General features: G+C 47.9%; 1 protein-coding gene across 1 annotated transcript in view; it reads right to left on the bottom strand.

The window, feature by feature from the left end:
* LOC147724825 (ranBP-type and C3HC4-type zinc finger-containing protein 1-like) overlaps positions 1-24224 on the bottom strand; it is a 431577-nt gene that overhangs the window by 349760 nt on the left and 57593 nt on the right. The window contains exon 5 of the mRNA XM_086966324.1: positions 5005-5095. Within this exon, the coding sequence (XP_086822450.1) occupies positions 5005-5095 (91 nt within the window). The remainder of the gene's footprint in view (positions 1-5004; positions 5096-24224) is intronic.

The raw sequence follows: 24224 nt of genomic DNA, 5'->3' as shown, positions 1-24224 counted from the left end.
GATGCATCTAGCGGATTTATGTCATTATTGTTACAATAAATGACAAATCGCTTCCACTTTGCCGCATAGCATGCCCTGGTTGTAGGTCTTCTTGCCTCCTTGATAATATTCATACAGTGAGGGGGCAGGTTCAGGTAGCCAAACTCTATGACCTCAAGAGCCATATTGCAAGGCTCAACTGTTGCGGATCTGGGTGCTGAATGTCTTCATGGCTGAGTGAGGAGACTGGGTGTGAGTCGCAGTCGTTGATGAGGCACCACGGAAAGTTCTAGGAACGTGGTGTACCATGCCTGCCTTGCCCATGTTGGAGCACCTAGGATGAGTGTCATGAAGTGCTGTCGCAGTTTGCGTGCCACTAGCGGTATGAGCGGTATCGGGGTAAAAGCGTACGCAAATCTGCCTGACCAGTTCATCCATATCGCATTGCCCTGAGACTGCGGGTGTGGGAACTTAGCGGCGAAGGTTTGTCATTTTGCGTTTTCCTTTGTGGCAAACAGGTCTATCTCTGGATGACCCCACTGCTGGAAATACGGTTGTAGCACCGAGGTATGTATCTCCCACTCGTGCATCTGGCGGCTGTGCCTGATGAGCAGATCTGCCATCTGGTTGTCCGTGCCTGGGAGGTGTTCTGCCATGATGAATATGTTTCTTTGAATGGCCCACTTCCACATGCTTTGAGCTAGGTGTGACAATTGTGGAGAGTGTGTCCCTCCCTGCTTCTGGATGTAGTACATGGCAGTCATGTTGTCCGTCCGGATCAGCACGACTTTGTTGCACAAAAGCACTTTGAACGCCTTCATTGCCATGAAGATTGCCATCAGTTCCAGCAGGTTGATGTGCATCTTCTTTTGCTGCGTCGTCCACAGTCCCTGCACTGTGTAATGGAGGACATGCGCTCCCCAGCCCTGGAGAGATGCGTCCGTCGTCAGCACTAATTGTGGTACAGGCTCCTGGAAAGGTCGTCACCTGCAAAGAATTTGTGGGTTCCACCAATGCAGAGAGTTGTATGCACGACCGGTCACCAACACTAGGTCTTTTAACTGTCCTTGAGCCTGGTTCCACTGCCGTGCTAAGCACTCCTGAAGCGGACGCATGTGTAGTCTTGCGTGAGGGACTATGAAGATGCAGGAGGCCATCATACCTATCAGCCGTATAAACACCTGTGCTGGGAGCGAGTGTTGGGGTCTGAATTTCTGAATCAGCAATTGCATGCTGTTGATGCTCACTGAGTTTGGCTTTGCTTTTGCTGCCAGAGTGTCTATTGTCGCACCTAGGTACTGTTGTACATGTGAAGGGTTGAGAATGAGACTTTGGATAATTCAGTGAAAAACCTAGACTGTGTAGGAGGTGAATTGTGCGGGATATGTGGCTGGCACATTGCTGGGCTGACTTTGCTTGGATAAGCCAGTCGTCCAGATAAGGATAGACATGAATGTGTTGTCTCCGAAGGTGCGCAGCTACGGTCGCCAAGCACTTGGTGAACACTCTGGGGGCTGTTGTGACCCCGAAAGGCAGGACATTGAACTGGTAATGCTGGTTTTGTATGGTGAACCTGAGATATTTCCTGTGTCCCGGGTGTATCGGAATGTGGAAATATGCGTCCTTCAGGTCTAGTGTTGCTAGGAAATCTCCCCGACTGAGCAATGGTAGAATTTGCTGCAAAGTGAGCATGTGAAAATGTTCTGACAAGATGTATTGGTTTAGGGGTCTGAGGTCTAGTATGGGCCTGAGAGACCCGTCCTTTTTTGGAATTAAGAAGTATAGCGAGTACACCCCTGTACCCGGTTGTTCTAAAGGCACGAGTTCTTTGGCCCCTTTTTGCAGCATGCAGATGACTTCTTGCTCCAATAATTGTATGTGCTCTGCAGACATAGGACGGTGTCTTGGGGGTATGTTGGGTGGAGTGGAGGTTAGTTCTAGACAATAGCCGTATTGGATAAGTTGTCTCACCCACCTGTCTGTGGTAATGCCGTCCCAGACTGGCAGGAACTGCTGAAGTCTTCCCCCGACCGGTGTTACATGGTCTGGGGGCAGTGACAAGACGTCACTGTTTAGTATTGGCGGAGGATCTGGCGTTATTATTTCCTCGTCCTTTAGTGCTGTTGCCACGGTATCCACCCTTATTGTTTTTGTTATCGGTGGTCTGTGTGCCTCCTTTGTTGTATTGGGCTTGCTGGGATGCTTGACCTCTAGAGGCTCCCCTGTTACCGGAGCGACGAAAGGAACCTCCCCTGAACTGTTGTGACTGCAAAGCTCCCATGGATTTGGCTGTCTCAGTGTCTTTCTTTATTTTCTCTAGGATTGTGTCCACATCAGGACCAAATAAATAGTCAGGGTTAACAGGCTGATTAAGTAATGTGGTTTGGATCTCAGGCTTGAATCCAGAGATGCGTAACCAGGCATGCCTTCTGAGCATCACACTTGTATTGATGGCCCTAGCTGCTGTGTCTGCTGCATCCAGCGTACATTTAATGGAAGCATTTGATATAAGTTTCCCCACCTGTATCAGCATTTCTGTTCCCTCCTTATAAGCATCAGGCAAGTGTTGTAGTAGTTGCTCTAATGTGTCGTAATGAGCCCTATCATATCTGGCTAATAGGGCCTGTGTATTTGAAATTCTCCAAATATTTGCTGCTTGAGCCGCTACTCGTTTTCCAGAAGCTTCCAAGATTTTGGATTCTTTGTCCGGAGGAGGAGCATCACCACTTGTTTGAGAGTTCGCTCTCTTACGAGCATTTGACACCACTAAGTAGTCCAACGGCAGCTGGCCCTTGATATACGTAGGATCCACAGTCGCAGGCCGGTATTTCCTGTCAATTCTTGGGTTCACAACCCTTGCTATTGTGGTTTCCTTGAAAATGTCACCAGCGTGTTTAAGGACACCCTTCAGCATTGGCAAGTCTTCCTCTATTGGGTCAGCATGCAATTCTACATCATGATTATGTGCTGCCCTTTCAATTAGCGCGTTAAACGCAGCTGTATCTTCAGTTGGCGAGGTTTTGACCGTGTAGGATTGAGTGTCAGGCGTGGTGTGTGGCTCATCCAGGTCAACAGGGTCAGTCCAGGGTTTAGAGTCCTCTTGATCTGTGTCAATAGGGTAATTAAATTCCTCCTCATTGTAGCCTTCCCCTACATCCTCATTAGTACGTGTGGGTGAATATGTATATTCTTGTCCATAGGACTCCACAGGCTCAAAAGGAACAGGTGAGGTGGAAGAGTCCCTTTTCTTTTTGAGTGGGATCTTGTATGACTCCATAGGATTTTCTGGAACGATCTTTCTTTTATAAATAGTGAGTCTGCCAAAATCTGAGTCAATGAACAGTTTGGACTGGTTATCATAGGAGGGCGCTTGGAACACAATGTCCTCTTCTATGGGCTGAGTCCTTTTTACTATTGACACCTTTTTGGTCGTTTCAATGCTTTGTTTTGGCTCGAACGCCTTAGGTCGTGCGGTCAGGGGCAGTCCGAATTTAATCGGTGGCGTAAGCATCGGAGACAGACTGACCTTCTTTGAGGGTGGCGCTGTCTTCGATCCGACCGACTTATCACCAGTTTGTTTCTGGCTTAGCGTCAACTCGAGCTCTTGGTGCGCAGCAGGCACGCTCTTTTGCTTCGAGTTGATGTGCTCTTTCGAGACGATCTTGGTCTTCGACTCGAAGGCCTTGACTACTAGTGGTTTGGAGGCTGGAAGCTTCGGATCGACAGTCTTCTGAGACTTGAGTCCCTTGTTTGTGTCGCCGTCTTTCGATGTCGTCAGTCCGACGTGCTTGACCTTAGTCACAGGCTTCGGCACCCTGATCTTTGGGCCGACACCTTTTTGTGACCCCGAAGGGTCGATGACACTCTTCATTTTTATTGGATCCGATGAATCCGAAGTCGTCGATCTGAGTACTGTCTTTAGCAGTTTCGGTTTAGATTGTGATTCTGTAGGTTTCGATTTCACCATTGACTGTGGTTGATCGACCGATTGCTCCTTAGTTATATTCTTAGCCGGGACTTGACGCGGGGCTATAGAATGTTGTTGAAGATCTTGGCTAAGGCCTTCCGGCGATGCCTCGACCTGAGCCTTGGAAAGTTCAGTGTCATTATCGGCCCCCGCAACTACGGTTGGGCCTTGCTCATCGCTAGAGTCGTCATCGACGGCTCCGATGGCCTGCGCGTCGTCCCCTACCTTGACGACGTCTTCATCATCGACGTAGTCTTCTTCTTCGTCTTCATCATAGTTCGAGTTCTGCTCTGAAGCAGGATCCGACTGTTGTTCAGGATCCTCCTCATCGACGCCCTCGTCGTCTTCAGCCTCGAAGATATTCTCTGGGTCGGGCGCTGTTCTTTGCGCAGACTATCTCGCGGCGCGTTGAAGCCTAAGTGTCTTCTTTGACCTGAACTGAGAACAGGCCATGCTGCTGGCCTAGTCGTGGTCTGGAGATAGGCATTTATTGCACATCGGGTGCACATCGATGTGAGGGTATTTAGAGTTGCAAACGGGGCATCGTTTGAACGGGCTCCGTTCCATCGTCGATCGTTGATGGGGCCTCTGGTGTCGAAAAAGCCACGCGGCCTTTGACGTCCAGCTCGAAGAACTGGAACAAGTACGCGGCACCGAACGAAAAGACAATACAGACGCCCCGAAGGCCTTTTTCTTTTTTTTTTTTTTTTTTTTTTTAAAACCGATTCCAAACTTGAGTTAAGAAAAGTACATCCGAACCCAATGGCGGAAAAAAACAATCTGAGGATGGAGAGGATGCCCATGCGCACTGTAGTCCAGGGGAGGAGCCACCTATCTCGTGATACTTCGAAGACTCTTCCAGGACAACAATGTGCAATCATCCGGACCCAACACTAGGCGGCGATCTATGCACAGATATGAATTCAGCAGCCCACATGCCTTGAACATAAAATTACATTATCCGTTGATGAGCTCCACTGTTGCTTCCATTTATCCCCCACGCACCTCAATGACAGTGTGCAGACTGTTTAATCAAAAAGACTATACCAAATGCTTACCTGCTGCTTTAACATTGATACTGTAGTGTATGCGTGGACCTGGACGGTAATATTCACAGAAGAGGTTGCATCTTCAACACCAACCTTCATACTGAATACAACAAGAAAAGGAAACTCTGTTATACACTGTGAACCTTATTTTCATTGGGTCACTTAAAGGAAATTCAGCTACGTCCCCCACTATTTCCAACTCTGACTGCTTCTATTTCTCATAACATTCAGCTCTGCAGTTTTCAAAGTTCAGAGTTCAGCCTTTGAGCACATTTGGTTTACAGATTCTTGGGCTTCCGTATAGTTTTATTGCCTTTTCCATGTTGTCGTTAAGGCCCAAACTATTGTTTAACAAACCAATACATTCTGGGAGATGCAGCCTTGGCTGACTACAACTGAGACCATTTTATGAACACACCTGAAACTGAAGGATGTGGCATGTGCTCTTTTCTTTTATTCATTTGGTCAAGCCTACACGCCACATGGTAACTACAATGGGGGAACCACCCTAGTAAGACTTGGGGGCATATGTATCAAGCCCTTTTCCCCGTTCCCAAACGGGCCGATTCTTAGAATCGGCCCGTTTGCGAATGGGAAAAGGCCTTTAGGGATGTATCATCCCAAAAGGGCAGCGCAAATTAGATAATCGCAAAATTGTGATTCTCTATTTTGCGATTCCATATAAGGAATCGCAAATTGCGATTCCTTAAATGCGATGTAGAAAGCACCCAAGTTGTGCGAATTTGGCATAAGAAATCGCGAATTACCACCAATTCTTTGAAAAAAGCACATTTTGGCTTTTTTTAAAGTGCCATGTGCCACACATAAAGCATGTTTGTGCGCCACGTGCACACATACATATTTCAAGGGTGCAACAGCGTGTCCTTTTGACACCTTGGCACCCTTGAAATTGCATTCTCAATTTGCGATTCTCTAATTGCCAATCGCAAATTGAGAATGTCTTTTCATTCATTCCTATGGGCCTCCTAGCCCATAGGAATGAATGGGAAGGTAATCCTTAATTGCGATTCGCAATTTGCCAATCGCAATTAAGCATTGCCAAGGAATTGCAAAATATTTACAAATTTATTACATCCCGTTTTGCGATTCTCAAATAGCGATTCTCTAAAAATCGCTATTTTAGAATCGCAATACTGGTTTTTGATACATATGCCCCTAGGTTTCAACTACATGCTTCCCATCTTCTGTCTGGCATATGGTGAGTAGGCATCTCAAGTGGATGAAGTAACAAGACTGTAATAGAAAGAAAACAACAGGGTTTTAAACTAAGATATGGAAAATGATGGTATTAAGAGTCTCTGTAAATGGAAAGGGAAAACTCATGAGCTCGGCTACCTTCTGCAATAAAATCAGAATGTGGTCCATACCTCCTGGATATGTCCTAAAAGTTAAGAATATCAACAAAGACCAGCTGTCGTAAGGCATACTATCATCAAAAGGTAAATGTGTTTCCATATTTATACAAAAAGTTTCCGGATCTGGAATCATTGTATAGCCACATATACAATTACATGCCTTACACCAAAGCTGCAACTCTTTCATCACTGTTGAACCCTCTGCAGTTTTTAGGTCTCTGCTCGAGAAAGCAGAGCGCATGTGCTGCTGCTCTCGGCATCCGAGAGCTTCTTGGAATCAATTCAGATTCCAAAGCTTTTGGAGGCGGAGTTGAAGCCCCACCCATATTTATTATTGGACAGCGTGATCTTCAATGCAAAATGCAGGCTTTTGATTGCAAAGGAGGCTTTTTAGTCCCTCCTTGTTGCCGCCTTGGCTCCTTTTGGCCACGCCCACCAGGATTTGATCTTTTACCGGCGGCGTGACACTCTCTCCTTTATTTGTCCCTAGGCACTTTTTTCTTCTCACTTGGCTTTTGCAAAGGCAGCCGCATGTTTACTTTGCATCGCGCTTTCACTGAAAGCACAATGCAAAAATAAACACGTGGCTGACTTTGCGGTACTGCTGACAACCAATTTTCACTCTCAAGTTAAGTATCGTTTTCGTTACTCGGCTGTTTGAGGTATGTTGTTTATTGCGTGATCATGCTGATCAAATCTAGTGCACGACAATCCTTTCTCTGGAAGAGCCAGCCCACCTCTGGGTCTGCCCGAGCCTGCATCCAACCCGAAATTAAAGTATTCTATTGGCAAGGCAAGTAATGCGGAATCCAGACACTAGCTGCATACAAATAGCCAGCTGAAATGATTTGTGTGCACTGCAATTTCCAGGCAGAGGGCATCATGAGAAAATTTGTAAGTATGTGCTTGCTCTTCTAAGGCACACAGTGTGTGGGAGTTAGTGCATGTGTGTGTGATTGAGCGAGCATGTGTAACTACACTGAAGTCTCTTGTGTCTGTCGAAACAAACTTGACCCTCCACCCCAAAGAGAATGGAACCGAAGGGTTCATCTGACCCACCCTCCCGTCAAGTCCCCCCCCCCCCCCAAACCTCCCCAACCCACCTCCATTCCCAGTAGAGCTGCGCATGGGCCAAGCACATTAATCTTGGTCGGGCCAGCTCGGCCTTTCATCCCACAGGAGCTGATAAAGTAAGCACTGCGGTGTCTGGCAGTGACAAACGTGATTAACCCCGGAAGACGATGTGGTTTGTGGTGTGCGCCATCAACATGCCATTAAAGCCCACCCCCGCCCCCCCCCCCCCATTCCCCTCTCAAGCGCACCAGGTGCGGCCTCGGAGTCACTTCTCTGAGGTATTCCGGGACCAGCTGTGCACTGGGATTGGAAATAGAGGTCGCCAGCTGGTGTTGCATCCCAGTGTGCACGGGGTCATGTTAACGTGCTCACAGGACCGATCGTATCACGGAGGCAGACCCTTCTGTGCAGGCATGCACTGTGAAATCAGTGTCCATTGCAGGCTGCACCAAGGGGCAGAGAGTGGAGGTTACTTAAACTTGGCCCTCCCAACAAACCCATTCCACTCCCACCTGAGAGTCAGCCTCAGTGTGTGTAGAGAGTGTCACACACAACCTACGGCCTCTGCGCGTGCAGACAACCTTCAGAGAGAGCCAGACACAACCTAGCCTCAGCGTGTACAGTGATGGACACAAGAAAACTCCAGCAGAGAGGGCCTCAGTGTGTACAGAGGGGACCAGACACAACCAAGCCTCAGCGTGTACAGTTAGGGCCAGTGTGTGCAGAGAGGGTCACACACAACCTCCAGCCTCAGTGTGTACAGAAAGGGCTTAATTAATATCAAAAGAAAGGAGTCTTGGGCTATTACTGCTCAATCTGGAGCAGAAGGTCCTCACACGACGCGCCCAAACTATATGAAATACAAAGGATGTCGTGTTGTTCCTAATGAAAAAGAAAGGAGTTGGTGAAGTCTGTAATGCAAGCGGATTCCCAGGGTGACCATCAGGTTACCCTGTTCTGATCCATTTTGTTGGATTTAATGCCCTAACACACCCTTTCAGGTGTCATGCTTCATCATTTGGGCTTGCTCCTCGTTGGGTCGGCGGTGCAATACCCAACGGGCAACACCTCATAGAGGGGCTCTTTGGCGGAGATCTTTTTCCAACTGCCGTATAGATGAAGTGCGGGTATGGGGCCAGGATTCAGGGTAGACGTTGCTATGTGAAGTAAAATAAAGCTAGTAGTACCAGAGTCAATTTTATTCAGGAGGGCTACTGCTTTAGTTAAAAACGGTATCCTAGAGGAGAGTAGTGGAAAGTGATGTTTCCTACTCTTTTCTGGAGTGTGTTAAAGTCCGGTCAACATGTTTCTCGCTGCTCTAAAATTTACTGAGCGATTCTTCAGGACCACGGGGACTAGTTAGAAAGTGTCTAAGAGTATATGTAACTGTCTACACTATTGCCACTTGGTATGTTGTATGTATGCTCGTTTGGCTACCATCCTAGTGGGAGAACAGGTGAATATTACCCTTCTTCAAGTTGCGATTGTTAATACCTGTTGGAGGCAAAAAATGGGGAAGGGGTAAAAAACAAATCGCAAACAAACAATACCGCGTTGCATAAATGACTGTGATACTTGTGTGTAACGCATGCTGTGATTCATGCGTATCATTGTAACACAAGTATATCAAGCACTCTCAACAGTGGGGTTTCGTGGGAGTGATATGTGAAGATAAAAACCATGTGTTTAAAAAGAAAATACCAGATTGGTATTATAGCACGCAGTTACTCATGACTCACCTAAAGTTAAAAACAATCAGACAACAACAGTATCCAGCGGGTAAAGCTTCAGGAGATCTTCCACCATGATGCTATATAGAGGGAAAGATCTCAGTAATATTTACAAAGAAAATCAATACATTTTGATTTTTACACTCTAGAGTCAAAGGGATCCACAAGTGAACATAGACTACACTAAAGTTGTATTTCCAAGTTTGTGTACTGATGAAATTAACCTTATGTTTCTCACTCGCTAGGTTCAAAATATGGGATAAGAGTTCTTAGGTAAGGTGTGTACAGTATGTAAAGTTATAGGTCGTTAATGTCAGTCAGTCAGTCAGTCATAAGCTTTTATTCGATATGCAAGATATCTTATAAGCACAAGTACAATACAGCCATTTACAAAAGTACAAAACCATTACATAAGAAGTCAATATTAAATCTCATTTAAAAAAGGTAAAAGGACATGAAATGCCCGGATTAATTTAGCTAAAAAGAGAATTAAACCGCTACTGACAATCTCTTGCAACGAATAAGCCAAAACTGCTTTAAAAATGTTGCTATTCCACATACAATTGGGGGGGATGTGTCCGTCATTAGGATGCGCAAAGCTACTAGGTAACTACGTGTACCCATGTTTCGGCAAAGAGGTTTAAGCCAAAAGCTCCTGGGCTTTGCATAGTCCGGGCATTCAAACAGGATATGCGTGATGGACTCTATCCTACTCGGACAACATGCACAGTTGGAGGACATATGTGCAGCTAGTTTCCAGTTTGATACCACAGCCCCAAGCGGAAGCAAACCAACTCTAAATTTAAAATATAGTGCTCGATCAAAAGGGAGGGTGATGAGGTCCAAATAAGGCTCAAATGCCACCACATCTTTTACTAGTAAAAAAGCAGCTGTGGACTTACAATGATTCGGGTTTGTAACTAGATGCTCCGCAGTCCATTTCCAGTAAAGACTCTTCACGACCTCTTTTGGTGGGGCTGTACGAGTTGACCAACAGTCCCCCAGTCCGACTTTCTCCAGAAGCTTTTTAGTGTCTCTCAGCCATCTTATTTTTGCCCAACCACCCAAACTCATTAGTTCCGCCAGTCCATCAGCATATGATTTTAGTTCTTCACCCCTTCAGATTCGTGTCCATAAAAGGAGGGGGCGAAGTTGGGCCTGGTCTTTGATGTTTTTGCAGCCTGTGTCCAACAACACAGGTACAGTTGGGGTGCTCGGGGGGGATGGCGATAATGGTTTTTAGTAGCTTACTTTTCACTGTAGCCAGGGCCTCCAGACGGCAGTGACCCCACAGTTCTGCCCCGTACAAGGCCGATGTTACTACCTTGGCCTTGTAGATATCAATTACTGGGGTAAGTGATCTCCTCGGTGAAGCCCGGAATTCCCTCAACAAGGATCCTCCTACCCTCTTATGGTTAAGAACCATCTTATCGATGTGGGGTGCCCAGGACATTCTATCCGTTATCCGAATTCCAAGGTAGTCGAATTCGGATACTTTCTCCAAGGCCACAGAGTTGAGCATAGGTGGGCGGCCCAGTTTCCTTGGGGGATTTAGGACTAGATATTTAGTTTTGTCCACATTAATTACTAGGCCCTTTGCAGCACAAAAATCCTGGAAGCGGGTTAGCAGTTTTTGGAGACCTTGCGGAGTCTTGGAAATCAAAAGCGTGTCGTCCGCAAATAGCAGGGTGGGGATTCGCACTCCTCCGAGACAAGGGGCGTCGGCTGGTTCTAGTTGGAGATATTCTACCACCCCGTTCACATATAGTGAAAATAGGGTGGGCGCCAGAACGCAACCCTGTCTCACGCCCCTGGACACCGGAATTTTCTCAGTGAGCTCTCCGCTTTTACCCCAGCGGACCTGCGCGAAGGTATGGGCATGGAGGCTAATGAGAAGGGACAGGATGTAAGAGGGCAGTCCCAGCTCATGAAGCACCCTCCATAACTCTTCCCGGGGGACTAGGTCAAAGGCAGTCTTTAGGTCTATAAAGGCCAGATATAGACTGCCCTTGCCTAGCTCCACCACCTTCCACCCCAGAAGTGCCAACCTGAACACCTGCTCTATTGTCCCCATTCCTTCCCGAAAACCTGCCTGAAAGTCCGATAGTATTTTGTTCTCCTCCACCCAGTGGAGAATCCTCCCAAGTATGGCTTTGCCTGCTATCTTAAAATATAACTCCCCTGACTATATCTATAAAATACGCTAATAAAAGCATATGATTAACATGATCTCCTGCACTGACTAGAGCTCTAATAACTACTTATTACATCAACCTGAAGTATCACTCGATCCGAGTTTGCCCCTTACAATTCATACATATAGGCTCTTTGGCAGAGCAGATTAATATAGGTTGTAAATACATGAATGTGACCACCAATAACCACTACAATATGGCTGCCATTACCACTAACCAATGGAATCATCAGGCACTTCCTTTATAAACAAACCCAACCCCTCCCACTGCCTCCACCCGGTTCCAGCGGCGATGGGTAGGTGCACATAAACGAAGCTCAGGCATTCACCAAGTAAGTGAAATATGCAAACAATAATGTACAATTATAACCAAGTGTGCTTATTTTGCATACTCCTTATAGTTTTACAATACACGCATCTTAATATATGCGCGCTGTGACCCCGTGACTGCCGACCTCCTTATGTCAATAGGACGCCGAGCACTACTCACACGCGGCGTACATACACAAGCTTTTGACAAGCGCCACACAGGAATATGCGTGTAAAAGCTAAACAACAAGTTTCCGGTTATGGGTGTGCCCGGGCGGGATTTCACATTCGCCGAGCACCGCTTGGACACTGAGGTTAGCGACGTGCTTATACGAGCGTTTTAACGGCAATGTAACCAACAGTCTAGCTAATAGAATGCACTTTTAATAAGCGCCCCGCCGATATTTTCGTATATAAATTACACGGCATGTCTCTGTTCAGGGGGGCCCAAGCGGGACTTTACATTTGCCGTAAAAACTAAAATGGGTCTCTGCCCTGCAATTTAAACACTCCGCTGCCCGAAAAGAAAACAGTAACTTACATGGGCATGTTCGTGATACAATTATCACTTGCATTTGACGACTTGCATGGGTTTAAGAAAAAGTGCGCTTCATGCCGAATCAATCAACAGGAGTGGCTTGGGGAACACATGCTTGACAATACCCTATGGCATTATTATCTGGACGCATAAAGGAGTTTTGGAACAGTATTTCAAAAAAGGGGGTGGGGTCGCACACCACTCACTCACCAGCGGGATCGCCCCTAAGGACTATGGTCAGTGTAGTTTTGTATTCCGCGATGTATCTTTCTTCGCCATCCCTGGACACGTGTTTCGGGGTATTTACCCCTCATCAGCAGGGAATAGGCCATCTTCTTATCTTCTGGGGTTGCCGGTGGCTGCCAAATATTGCCAGGTCTAGTACCACACAGGCGCGCGGGTGCGGGGTCCCAGGCTCGTCAGCCCGCTTAAATATTTCAAAAAAGGGGGTGGGGTCGCACACCACTCACTCACCAGCGGGATCGCCCCTAAGGACTATGGTCAGTGTAGTTTTGTATTCCGCGATGTATCTTTCTTCGCCATCCCTGGACACGTGTTTCGGGGTATTTACCCCTCATCAGCAGGGAATAGGCCATCTTCTTATGTTCTGGGGTTGCCGGTGGCTGCCAAATATTGCCAGGTCTAGTACCACACAGGCGCGCGGGTGTGGGGTCCCAGGCTCGTCAGCCCGCTTAAATATTTCAAAAAAGGGGGTGGGGTCGCACACCACTCACTCACCAGCGGGATCGCCCCTAAGGACTATGGTCAGTGCCCGTGTGGTACTAGACCTGGCAATATTTGGCAGCCACCGGCAACCCCAGAAGATAAGCCCCGAAACACGTGTCCAGGGATGGCGAAGATGGATACATCGTGGAATACTAAACTACACTGACCATAGTCCTTAGGGGCGATCCCGCTGGTGAGTGAGTGGTGTGCGACCCCACCCCCTTTTTGAAATGTTTAAGCGGGCTGACGAGCCTGGGACCCCGCACCCGCGCGCCCGTGTGGTACTAGACCTGGCAATATTTGGCAGCCACCGGCAACCCCAGAAGATAAGAAAATGGCCTATTCCCTGCTGATGAGGGGTAAATACCCCGAAACACGTGTCCAGGGATGGCGAAGATGGATATATCGCGGAATACTAAACTACACTGACCATAGTCCTTAGGGGCGATCCCGCTGGTGAGTGAGTGGTGTGCGACCCCACCCCCTACAATACACGCATCTTAATATATGCGCGCTGTGACCCCGTGACTGCCGACCTCCTTATGTCAATAGGACGCCGAGCACTACTCACACGCGGCGTACATACACAAGCGGTAGAACCGTACGTCTCCCACTGAACAGTCAAGCGATTCAAACGCGCTTTTGACAAGCGCCACACAGGAATATGCGTGTAAAAGCTACACAACAAGTTTCCGGTTATGGGTGTGCCCGAGCGGGATTTCACATTCGCCGAGCACCGCTTGGACACTGAGGTTAGCGACGTGCTTATACGAGCGTTTTAACGGCAATGTAACCAACAGTCTAGCTAATAGAATGCACTTTTAATAAGCGCCCGCCGATATTTTCGTATATAAATTACACGGCATGTCTCTGTTCAGGGGGGCCCAAGCGGGACTTTACATTTGCCAGAAAAACTAAAATGGGTCTCTGCCCTGCAATTTAAACACTCCGCTGCCCGAAAAGAAAACAGTAACTTACATGGGCATGTTCGTGATACAATTATCACTTGCATTTGACGACTTGCATGGGTTTAAGAAAAAGTGCGCTTCATGCCGAATCAATCAACAGGAGTGGCTTGGGGAACACATGCTTGACAATACCCTATGGCATTATTATCTGGACGCATAAAGGAGTTTTGGAACAGTAAACACAACAATAGACAGAGTCATACCATAATAATGATCGAAACGGACTTAAATTGTCCCAATTATAAGAATTTAAATACCTCTACCTTTCCACCTAGATACTCCTGTATTTATCAATTATACAGTTCAATATCACATATATACAATACAGGTATTTATATTAACGACCTATAACTTTACATACTGTACACACCTTACCTAAGAACTCATATCCCATATTTTGAACCTAGCGAGTGAGAAACATAAGTTTAATTTCATCAGTACACAAACTTGGAAATACAACTTTAGTGTAGTCTATATTCACTTGTGGATCCCTTTGACTCTAGAGTGTAAAAATCAAAATGTATTGATTTTCTTTGTAAATATTACTGAGATCTTTCCCTCTATATAGCATCATGGTGGAAGATCTCCTGAAGCTTTACCCGCTGGATACCGTTGTTGTCTGATTGTTTTTAACTTTAGGTGAGTCATGAGTAACTGCGTGCTATAATACCAATCTGGTATTTTCTTTTTAAACACACGGTTTTTATCTTCACATATCACTCCCACGAAACCCCACTGTTGAGAGTGCTTGATATACTTGTGTTACAATGACACGCATGAATCACAGCATGCGTTACACACAAGTATCACAGTCATTTATGCAACGCGGTATTGTTTGTTTGCGATTTGTTTTTTACCCCTTCCCCATTTTTTGCCTCCAACAGGTATTAACAATCGCAACTTGAAGGGTAATATTCACCTGTTCTCCCACTAGGATGGTAGCCAAACGAGCATACATACAACATACCAAGTGGCAATAGTGTAGACAGTTACATATACTCTTAGACACTTTCTAACTAGTCCCCGTGGTCCTGAAGAATCGCTCAGTAAATTTTAGAGCAGCGAGAAACATGTTGACCGGACTTTAACACACTCCAGAAAAGAGTAGGAAACATCACTTTCCACTACTCTCCTCTAGGATACCGTTTTTAACTAAAGCAGTAGCCCTCCTGAATAAAATTGACTCTGGTACTACTAGCTTTATTTTACTTCACATAGCAACGTCTACCCTGAATCCTGGCCCCATACCCGCACTTCATCTATACGGCAGTTGGAAAAAGATCTCCGCCAAAGAGCCCCTCTATGGAGGTGTTGCCCGTTGGGTATTGCACCGCCGACTCAACGAGGAGCAAGCCCAAATGATGAAGCATGACACCTGAAAGGGTGTGTGAGGGCATTAAATCCAACAAAATGGATTCCCAGGGTGACCATCAGGTTACCCTGTTCTGATCCGCTTGCCTTACAGACTTCACCAACTCCTTTCTTTTTCATTAGGAACAACACGACATCCTTTATATTTCATGTACAGAAAGGGCCTCATTGTGTGCAGAGAGGGTCACACACAACCTCCAGACTCAGTGTGTACACTGAGGGCCTCAGTATGTACAGAGAGGGCCTCAGTGTGTGCAGAGAGGGTTACACACATCCTCCACCCTCAGAATGTACAGAGAGGGCCTCAGTGTGTGCAGAGAGGGTTACACACAACCCCCAGCCTCAGTGTATGCAGAGAGGGTCACACACAGCCTCAGTATGTACAGAGAGTGCTATGGCACACAACTTCCAGCTTCAGAGACGGCTAGACAGAACCCCCACAACCTCCAGCCTCAGTGTGTACAGAGAGGGCTAGGCACACACCCTCCAGCCTCAGAGACAGCTAGACACAACCTCCAAGCTCAGTGTGGGCAGGGGTGCAGACACATAACCGCTAAACTCACTGTGTACATAGGGGTCCTGACAATGTATTAGGGGCAGGGATATAGAACGAATAAGGGGGGATTCACTTGGGGTGGGGCCGGTGATGCGCTTGTAGTTGGGGTGGGGGTGTAGATGTGAATGGAAGGGGGTTGGGGGAGGGAGATGAGCCTTTGGTGGTATTAAAGATTCCACCCAAGGAGAAATGATACCATAAAGGAGAGCGAGCGCATGACGTGGGAAGTTCCAAGGGTGCGGGGGGCGGCAGGGTTGGTGATGGACATTGAATAATCAGTAGACTCCCCGCCACAAAAGGACTGCTGGGCTGGCAGAGCACACAGCACTATCAATAGGAAAGCTTAATGAAAAGTGCAAAAGAAACGGTTCGTGAGGGGCAGAGATGGGATAAGAGATAACGGGGGTGTCCCGGGTTGGTGAGGGACGAAGAGACAGGAGGGGTAGGGGAAGTAGATCTAGAGTCTGAGACCTTGAAGAAGGTTTTAAGGGAAAGCTTTATTTTAATGCAAGACTGTCTCCTTCGGCTGGTGATTCTCTCTCTCTCGAGCAAAGGCGGCCGGGTCAATGGCAGGCTTCCGTAGGGGCTCCAGCTTGCGATGAGTTCAGGTATCAGCTCTTTCCACAGGTTTCAGGTTGCAGCCGCCATAAGGAAAGGAGAGAGAAGGACGAATTAGTGGAGCGTTTGGGACTAGGGAAAAGCAAGGACCAGGAGTGAGGGTAACCTAGTGCAGAGGTGATTTTATACAGCCGAAGTGGAGGAGTGCTCGTGAGAGGAAAAGGGGAGAGGGTCAGAGGACTATACACAGGGCTATACAAATATACAGGCTACTCCGTAGGTTGGACCCGACGTCCCACCCAGCCCGCCACTCTGCCCCATACCTGTTGGAGCCACGCTCCTCCCTTGGGAGCGTGGCGTGGCGACACGTGGAAACGGTGGCCTCCTGGCTTCTCCGACTCCGCTCCGTCTTCAGGGTTTGTTCTGAGTCGTTCCTCTCTTCCTCACACTACTCTCCGCTTCGGTATACTCCTCTCTCCTCCGGGGAAACGCCGTCTGTCGCTTCCTGGTGTCTTCCTCCTTTTGACGCTGTGACGCTCTGTAGGGGCGGGGTTTCGTCCGTTGTGTACTCCCACTTAAAGGGAACATGTGCCTCCACCTTCTCGTCTTGCCACCAGTGTTCGGGGTCTCTTACCGCCCACTCCTCCTGAGTGTATGAATCAGGCTGCTGTAGGGAGGGAATGGAAGCAGGTAAAAGTGGGGTGGCGGACCACCAGTCCAGTTCCGGCGTCTGTTCCTCCACCAGGGGTCCGCCCCGTCACAGGGGGACTTGGCCATGGAGGGGGGGGGGGGGGGGAGGTGGAAGGGAAACCAATGGAGAGAAGGGCGAGGGAGAGTACATGAATGAAGAGGGCGGGGTGGAAGTAAACGAGAGAAGAAAGAACAAGCATTGAAAATGCAATAGGTCTCGCCTTTGATTACGTTAAAGCCATTTGGTTTCTTAATGGGATTGTATAGCAAAGCAAATGGCTTTAACTTAACAAAAGGGGAGACCTATTGCATTTTTAATGCTTGTTTTTTTAGCAATGTCCTGTATTGAGGGTAGTATCCTCAGGAGCTCCGGACAAGGCAAAGGCAGCACTTTCCTTGCAAGCTCTGGCACTAACGAAGAAGTTACTTACCTTCGGTAACTATATGTCTCTAAGAGAAATATTAGTTGTTATTTAGATATATATATTGGCTATTTTTCTAAACTGGTGTGGTGTGCATTTTGTAGTGTTTTTACAATGTTGCTGTGTGTGTTCTGTACAAAGGAACAAATTACTTACCTTCGGTAACAATATATCTGTAAGAGACATTAGTTATAGATTTCTTTCCTTAGAATTACCCCCAGGCGTCAGACTGGAGCCGGAAATTTTTTCTTCAGCAGTACTCCTGCGTGTCGGTAGGTGGCATTAGTCTATTCCGCGTTCGTCGTTGGTGTCGTGATCGCCAGAATGACGTTGCGGTATCTACTTAGACGCCGCCCCTGCGCGTTAACGTCAGTTCTTTACACGACATTCCATGCCAGCAGCGAAGAGACATGCAAGACACTGACCACTGGTGCACAAAACTGGGGCCCTGAAAGGGAGTCCCTTACTCTAGGAGTCAGTTCGCAGAACGGGGAGGATGGGTGGGAAGGAATCTATAACTAATATATGTCTCTTACAGATATATCGTTACCAAAGGTACTTAACTTGTTCATCTGAAAGAGACTATTAGTTATAGATTCCTTACCTTAGAATAGATACCCCAGCAATACCAACCCCGGAGGTGGGTCTGCGAACTAAGTTCACACCAGAATTTCCTGGAGAACTGAACTGCAACAGAAGCAGTCTCTCTAGACTTGATTATCCAGGCAGTAATGCTTAGTGAACGTATGCCGTGATGCCCATGTGGCTGCCTGGCAGATATCACTGAAGGGGGACTCCACGTCCCAAAGCAGTAGTGGCTTCCCTCGCCCCAGGTGGAATGGGAGCACAGCCCTACCGGAGGCTCCATCTTTCGCTAATGAGTAAAAGATCTTAATGCAAAGGACGACTCATCCAGACATTGTCCGTTTTTACGGCCCGACCTTTCTTGGCGCCCACATAGCCAACAAAGAGTTGATCGTCCACCCGGAATAGTTTTGTGCGATCCAAAAAAAATGATAAGACACGTTTTGGATCCAGACGGTGGAGTCTCCCCTCCTCCTTAGAAGGATGCGGAGGGGAAAAAGGTGGGCAAAGTGATGGTCTGTCCTATGTGGAAAGAGGTAACCACTTTGGAAAGAAAAGAAAGTCTAGTTCGAAGGACAACCTTGTCCGGATGAACAGCAAGGAAACGAGGTTTAGAAAACAAGAGCCTGAAGCTCACTCACCCTGCGAACAGAGGTGATGGCCACCAGAAAAGCAGTCTTTAAGGTCAAGAGTCTGAGAGGACAATTATGTTTGGCTCAAAAGAAGCACACATAAGTTAAGTTACGACCAGATTCAAGTCCCACTGGGGCATTAGAATAGGAGAAAAGAGGAGAGTGATGCCCTTAAGAAATATATTTACAAAAGGGGACTTGAAAAGAGAAGGCTGATCAGGGAGGTGAAGAAAGGCCGAAAGATAGCCTTTAGGGGTGCCCCGAGCAAAGCCCTGCTGGTCAAAAGAAAGAATGAAGAGAAGAACCTCTGAAAGAGGGGCAGAAAGGGGATCCACAACCTTTGCTGTGCAGCATGCCACAAATTTATTCCATCTACAGGTATATACCGTTTTTCTGGAGGGAAGCCTGGCTGCCAAGATGACATTACAAACTTCTGGAGGAAGGCCAAAAGCGGTCAACTGTTGCCGCTCAATCTCCATGCAAGGAGGTGGAGGCTGGGCAGGTTCGGGTGGAGGACCATCCCCTGTTGCTGCGACAGAAGATACTCCTGAAGAGGCAGTCTGATCGGAGGATCAATGGCCATGATCAAGAGCTCGGGATCCCAAACTCTTCATACCAAGTCCGAAGCCACAAGAATGACTTGGGCCCGGTCAAGGTTAATCTCCTGGGCAGAAGTGGTATAGGAGGATAGGCGTAATTCGACTCGCAACGAAAAGTGTAGCCGAGCGAGTGCCACCTTGGAAATTCCAACGTGCAGAACTGCTGACAATGCGCTTTCTCTTTGGTGGCGAACAGATCTAACCAAGGCTTTCCCCACTGCTGTAAGAGACCTTGCACCACATGTGAGTGAATACGCCATTCGTGATCCATCATACACCAACGGCCATGTTCGTCAGTCCTGGTGTTCAGGGAACCTGCCAGGTGTTGAACCACCAGGGACATGCCTGATGTTCCAGCAACGTCCAGAGGCGGAGAGCCTCTTGACATAGGGTCCAGGACCCCACCCGGCCTGTTCGTTGCAGTACCACATGGTGGTGGTGTTATCCGTGAACCCCTGCACTACTCTTCCTTTGAAAGAAGGAAAGAATGCTTTCAGTGCAATACGAATCGCTCTGAGCTTCAGGAGGTTGATTTGGAGCCTGGAGGCCTCTGATCTCCGCCTCGCCCATGTGGCCACCCCATCCCAGAAGTGACACATCTGTCACCACTGGAAGTCTGGCTGGGGAAGGGAGAAGGATCATGGTTCGTTCGCCACCACTGCAACTGGTGTGCAGTGCCCTCCGAGATCTGGACAACATTGGAAAAATTTCCCTGATGCTGCACCCACTGGAACTTCAGGTCCCACTGCAGAGCCCGCATATGCTACCTGGCACGATCCACCAGCAGGATGCAGGAGGCCATGAGGCCCAGCAGCCTCAAGGTCAATCTCACCAAAACTAGGGATAGATGCTAAATCATCAGTATCATAGCCCAAATATCCCAGACTCCCTGCTAGGGAGGATAAGCCTGAAACTGCGCAGTATCCAGAACTGCTCCGATGAACAGGAGCTTCTGAGAGGGAATCAGGTTTGACTTCGGCACGTTGATAATGAAACCCAGTGAGTGCAGGAGGTCTGCCGTAGTCTGGAGGTGGTAAACAGTCTGGGGCGAACCCACCTTTAACAGCCAGTCGTCGAGATAGGGGAAGACTGGAAACCCTGATCTGCACAGATGCATTGCGACCATCGCCATCACTGTCGTGAACACCCGAGGGGCGCGGGTAAGGCCGAAGGGAAGCACAATGAACTGCAAATGCTTGTGCCCTACCGTAAACCGTAGGTAATGCCTGTGGGCTGGCAGGATGGGAATGAGGACGTGAGCGTCCTGCAAGTCCCACACTACCATCCACTCTCCATGGTCGAGGGCAGACAGGACCTGAGCCAACGTCAATATTTTGAACTTCGCCTTCCGGAGGAAACGGTTGACGTCCCTGAGATCCAAGATAAGATGCAGGCCTTTGTCCTTCTTGGGCACCAAGAAGTAGTGGGAGTAACAACCACAACCTACTTCTGGGACAGGGACTCGCTCAATAGCTCCCTTGGCCTAGAGAGCCGTAACTTCCTGGAGAAGGGCCTAGTGATCATCCGATGTGCGATGGGAGTGTTGGTGGCTTGGAGGGAGGGGTAGTCTTGAAGGGGAGGGAGTAGCTCCTTCGGACTATCTGCAAAACGTCGGACTAGGAAGGCTTAGAGGCTGCTGCAGAGTGGGCACTGGTGGACTAGCCCGCCCCCTGGCCCCTAGACCCACAGTGTGAGTCCCACGCAGAGGCTGGGTAGCTTGTGCCGGCCTGTGGCCCTGGGTGGAACGTGTAGGGGCACCCTTTCCATAGGCACAAAAGAGGTGAAAGGTAGACTACACAGGACGGGAGGTGGCAGCGAGGCCCAAGGATCTGGCCGTAGCTCTAGAATACTTGAAGCGCTCGAGCGTATAGTTCACCTTGTCACCAAACAGGTGACAGCCATCAAAGGGCATGTCCAAAAGTGTTGATTGGACTTTAACCAGAAAAGCCAGTGGATCTCCGCCCGGCATAGCGCCTTAGGGCTACTGACGTAGAAATCATTCTACCCAGTGAGCCGGCGGTGTCCAGCCCACTTCGGATGGCGAACTATGCTGCGTCTCTCCCCTCTACGACCACACAGGAGGTCGGGCGGGGGCGTCGTGCAATCATCCTATCCACAGGATCTCCTGTGCCGGGCCTGGACCGATTGCCCAGAAGGATGTCTGAGGGCCTCATTGAACGGCAGCAGGGGCTCCGAAAGGGCCGCTGCCGGCTGAAGCACCTCAGTCAGGAGGTTAGTCCTGAGTGCCACTGTAGGAAGCCCAAGGTCCAAAGGCTCAGCCGCCAGAATGCAGAACAATGTCATACATTCACCCCAGTACAGAGAGCTGGGCCGAAATCCATATTTCTTTTGCTCACCATGCCATTCCAGTTTGGACCCAGTCATATGCAAATCAGTCTTGACCCTGTGCTCAATGGGCAGTGTCCAGCCCGAACTGCCAGGCCAGGTCCTCTCTGGACTAGAAACAAGCATGCTCTGACCGGTTTCGGGCTTTCAGCCCTCATCATCCAGGATTGCTGGACTCCAGTGGCATGGAGAGCAAGGGACTCACGCCTGGGCATACTCCGGGTGACAAATGCAAAAAGAACAACTGATGAACAGAATGCAGAACAATGTCATACATTCACCCCTATACAGAGATCTGGACCTAAATCCATAGTTTTTTTGCTCACCATGCCATTCCAGTTTGGACCCAGCCATATGCAAATCAGTCTTGACCCTACGCCCAATGGGAACAGTCCAGCCCGAACTGCCAGGCCAGGTCCTCTCTGGACTGGAAACAAGCATCCTAGGACCGGTTTCGGGCTTTCAGCCGTCATCAGCCAGGATAGTTTGACTCCAGTGGCATGGAGAGCATGGGACCCACGTTTGGGCATACCCGTCCCACTCGGGGTGACAAATGCAAAATGAACAATTGATGTACAGAACGCAGAATAATGTCATACATTCACCCCAGTAAAGAGATCTTGGCCTAAATCCATCGGAAAACGAAAGAACCGACGTCAGCGCGCAGGGGTGGCGTCTAAGTAGATACCATAATATCTTTCCGGCAATCACAACGCCAACGACGAACGCTGAGTCAAACAACGCCACCTACTAACGCACAGGGGTACTGCTGAAGAAAGATTCTCCAGATCCAGTCTGACGCCTGGGTGTAATTCTATGGTAAGGAGTCTAACTAATAATCTCTTTCAGATAACACTCTTTCCTTCTATGTGCATCTGACTCCCACATTTGCTTTCAGGAGCTGAACAGTAAATAAATATAGGTTCCTAAAGTCCCCTACGGAAAGGCTTAAATTATGTACACCTCTATTACACAAGATGATATCAAATAGTCTACCATCACTCCATGTATGGAACTACGTCGCGCCTTAGTTCGTTTTATGCTAATTAATGCCTTCTCACATTTCTCAGAAAAACGAACAAGTTATGAATAATGTTCCTGTAATAATTCTTTTTTTAGCATCTGGTTAAAGACAGCTTCAGCTGTCCGTTTCCAGAAGCTTATGAGAAGCATACGTACAAGGGCCAGGCATATTGCAGAAAGCTACTGTGCTATACACTAGCCATTTATGTCGGCAGTGATCAGACTCAGCATTTATTATCAGGTTCATAACTTCTAGTCTGTGGCATTCTGCTGCTGACTTGTGTCCACTGTTAGTACTGCAAGCAAGTCAGAAGCACTGGGAAGATAATGCTTTTTAGGTCGAGCATAGAGTCGGAGCGCATGCACTGCTCTGCGAGACTTGCTGTACTGGAGTATGGAATAGAAGCCCCGCCCACTCTCTGCCCACCATATTGGTCATTGGCTTGTGTCATTGTCCTTCGTAAATGCTGACTTCTGATTCATAAATAGGCTTGATAGTCCCTCCTTAGTACCGCCTTGTCTTAATTTGTAACCTCCCATGGAGACTGGCCCTTTTAGTTCGGTTGTTATACAGTACGTGTTATTTAGTCTTGTAAGCACTATTATCGTTATTGAGTTTCTCTTACTGCAGGCACAAAGTGCTTTGCTTACATTCAGCGCGCCATGTGCGCGCTTTCTCTTTTCAAGCAGCCGCGGACAATGGCGGCCGTTTCTTCCCAATACCATAGGTTTTGTTTCCTGAGTGTCTAAATGCTGCAAAACATCCACACGCACTAGCCAAACCGTGACTATTTTGTGTGAATGGAGTTAATGAATACTTCTTGGTACTAGGCTCCTAAGACTTCAAGTTCGCTCATCAGGGAAGCCATGTTTGGCGAACCACGGTGCTCACTTCCTCGTTTGATTTAACTATAACAGAGCCTAATATTGCGTATTAACTTTCGCAAGGAGTCACATGATGACCAGTGTGCAAAGGGTGAGGTTGGCGCCTCTGGGAGATCACATGAGGGGATAGGTCTGTTCTTGTTGCTACGAGTTGGGTTCTCAAGCGCCTGACACAAATAGGAGGCTGAATGGTTTTCTGTTCGCGACAACGCAGAAAGCTGTAGTAAATATGGTTAATCTCTAAGCTACCATATTATGCTATATCAATGCTTGTAGTCAGTGTCTTATTTAAAAGCCTCATGCATTCTGGTAGTTGCAGTTTTAACCACTCCTAATTAAAGCAACTGTACCAAACAAACCAGCTAACATGGTTTACAAGAGGAAATCCCAGAACTGAAGCATTGTGTCCTTAATGACATGGAATGGAATCCATGGAGATCCATTCACTCGGTATCAGTCCCGTTTCTTTTCACCAATACCAAAACATCAACCACATAGTTGACAGCCCAGTCTCTCTGAATAAATTGCTAATTATTGGCATCCCTTAGGTCGTAGAGTGTCCTGCTTTTCCTGCGCCAAGAGCGTTAGTTCATGGCAGTAGCTTTTTAGGTCGAGTAATTTATTACTCGAAACTATTGTGTTGAAAC

Source organism: Lissotriton vulgaris, chromosome 4_1 (assembly GCF_964263255.1).
Source record: "Lissotriton vulgaris chromosome 4_1, aLisVul1.2, whole genome shotgun sequence".
Lineage (NCBI taxonomy): Eukaryota > Metazoa > Chordata > Amphibia > Caudata > Salamandridae > Lissotriton > Lissotriton vulgaris.
This window is presented reverse-complemented; position numbering and strand designations above follow the sequence as displayed.